At 58.3% G+C, this 1891-nt stretch overlaps 1 protein-coding gene across 3 annotated transcripts in view; it reads left to right on the top strand.

Annotated features, from left to right (window-relative positions):
* Positions 1-1891, top strand: part of LOC105823271 (chromosome unknown open reading frame, human C5orf45) — a 19354-nt gene that overhangs the window by 10938 nt on the left and 6525 nt on the right. Inside the window, exon 4 of one of the 3 annotated variants that reach the window (XM_012660403.1) lies at positions 895-970. The exons of the other annotated variants lie outside the window; for them this stretch is intronic. Coding sequence (XP_012515857.1) covers positions 895-970 — 76 coding nt within the window. The remainder of the gene's footprint in view (positions 1-894; positions 971-1891) is intronic. 3 annotated transcript variants of the gene reach the window in all.

Genomic DNA, 1891 nt, shown 5'->3' with positions numbered 1-1891 from the left:
CGCCCGGCCGGGATTGAGTTCTTAATCGTAGCAAAGTCAGAGTTGTGGCCACACTGCTCACCCAAACTTCTGCGTGTCGGCCACGTGGCAGGGTGGGTGTGTTCACATGTGTGATCTCATTTCATCTTCATAATAGCCCCGTGAGGACGGCCGACTTCCTTCTACAAAGAAACTGAGGTAGAGCTGCCCCCACGTGGTGTAGAGCATGAGGTTCGCTAGAGAGTTCCAATCTGACGGGTGATGCGACAGCCCTGTCTGACCTGGGAGGACCTGGCCTGGCGCTCAGCCCCGGTCCTCCTGCAATAAATGTCTTCGCTGGCTGTCCAGCCCCACTTGGGGCCGCAGAGGCCCCTCCCCTGCTGGCCCTGGGAGGCAGGTGGAGCCACCGTGACGGGTCAGGCTCAGCGCAGTCCCTTCTCTCTCGCCATGGTTGCGACCTTCCTGTTTGTCCCAGCCCCGAGCAGGGCATGTGTCTGTGCGTCGTTCCCTGTGTCTTTGCTGCCACCCACGCAATGTCATCCCCATTGTGGACGAGGAGGCTGGGACAGGGCGATGTGCCCACAGTCACACAGCCAGGCCCTGGCCACGCCAGGAAGCAAGCCTCCTGTCTCTCGAGGTCAGGGGCCTGCCCCTCCGCGTCGCGTTCCCTACTGTCTGGTGTCGGTAAAGAGGCCGTCACCAGCCCCAGCCAGAGGAAGCGAATGGCCCCCTGCCCAGGCCTCTGAACTGCCACAGACAACTGTGTCACGTCCGGACAACAGAGACATCTGTCCCCAAGGTCCCCAAACAGTCTTCAACCTCCATCAAGTCCTCGCATCCTGCTGATTTCACGTCTTCCTTGCCCTCCGTCATCCTGGTCGTTTACAGAGGACGTGGGTATGGTCTTTCCCTAAGGTCTCTGGAAGGACCCGGAGGTGCCAGTGAGGAAGAAACCGAGGGCCGTCGGCAGGCTGAGAACGTGAGTCTGCAGGTGAGGCCGCGGCACACCTGGTGGCTCTGGGAGACAGACGGGTTCCACGTACGTACCCACTGGTCATCGTGCAGCACTCGGCTGCCACCGAAGGACAGGCACTTGGCTTACGCAGGAGCCCACGAACGCTAAGCCTGTCCCCGCTGTAAGGGTGGAGACGGCCGTGGGTGCGAGCCGTTCCGGTTCTCTGTGCAGGCGCTTTCTCTTCTGTCTGCTCCGGGAAGGCCTGAGCTTCCCTCACGCTCGGCTTCCTGCTGCTGCTTCCGCTTGGCCGGCGCAGCACTCTGGGCGCGCTCTGAGGGAAAGGCGCTGCGTCACTCGCGCCTGGGTTTCCCTCTTCCCTGCTCCAGACTGCGAGCTGCTCGAGAGCAGGGATCGCGTGCAGGCGCTCTCTGTCCCCAGCACCTAGGAAGAAGGCTGGCAGCACAGGTGCTCAGACAGCAATGGGGCCCGTGTGTGTGACAGCGGAGGTGATGCCACCACAACCCCCAAGCTGCTGTGTGTCCTGCCAGGGCTCGGGGATGTGGGGACAACCGCCTACCCGAGGGCAGCGCCCTGCTCGCACCTGTTGGTGGGATCGTGCTGGCAACGTCCCCTCACCACCCGGTCCTCGTAGTTTTATCCTAAACAGAGGGAGGTGCTCTTGTGGCACCTGTGTGTCTGTGCGTCCAATTTGGTCCATTTACAGACTTACTTTTACATCATTTTTATTATAAAAAATACTTCTTTGTATCCTGAAGTTTTCACCTATATCATTCTTTGTTGCTATATAGTTTTTAATGATTTTCATTCTTTAAAAGCATTTACAGAATACAGTGGATGTACCCGTAGTTTTATCCTAAACAGAGGGAGGTGCTCTTCTGGCACCTGTGTGTCTGTGCGTCCAATGTGGTCCATTTACAGACTTACTTTTACATCATT

Source organism: Propithecus coquereli, unplaced genomic scaffold (genome assembly GCF_000956105.1).
Source record: "Propithecus coquereli isolate 6110/MARCELLA unplaced genomic scaffold, Pcoq_1.0 Scaffold664, whole genome shotgun sequence".
Classification (NCBI taxonomy): domain Eukaryota; kingdom Metazoa; phylum Chordata; class Mammalia; order Primates; family Indriidae; genus Propithecus; species Propithecus coquereli.
Note: the sequence above shows the minus strand (reverse complement) of the source record. Positions and strands in the feature narration are given on the sequence as shown.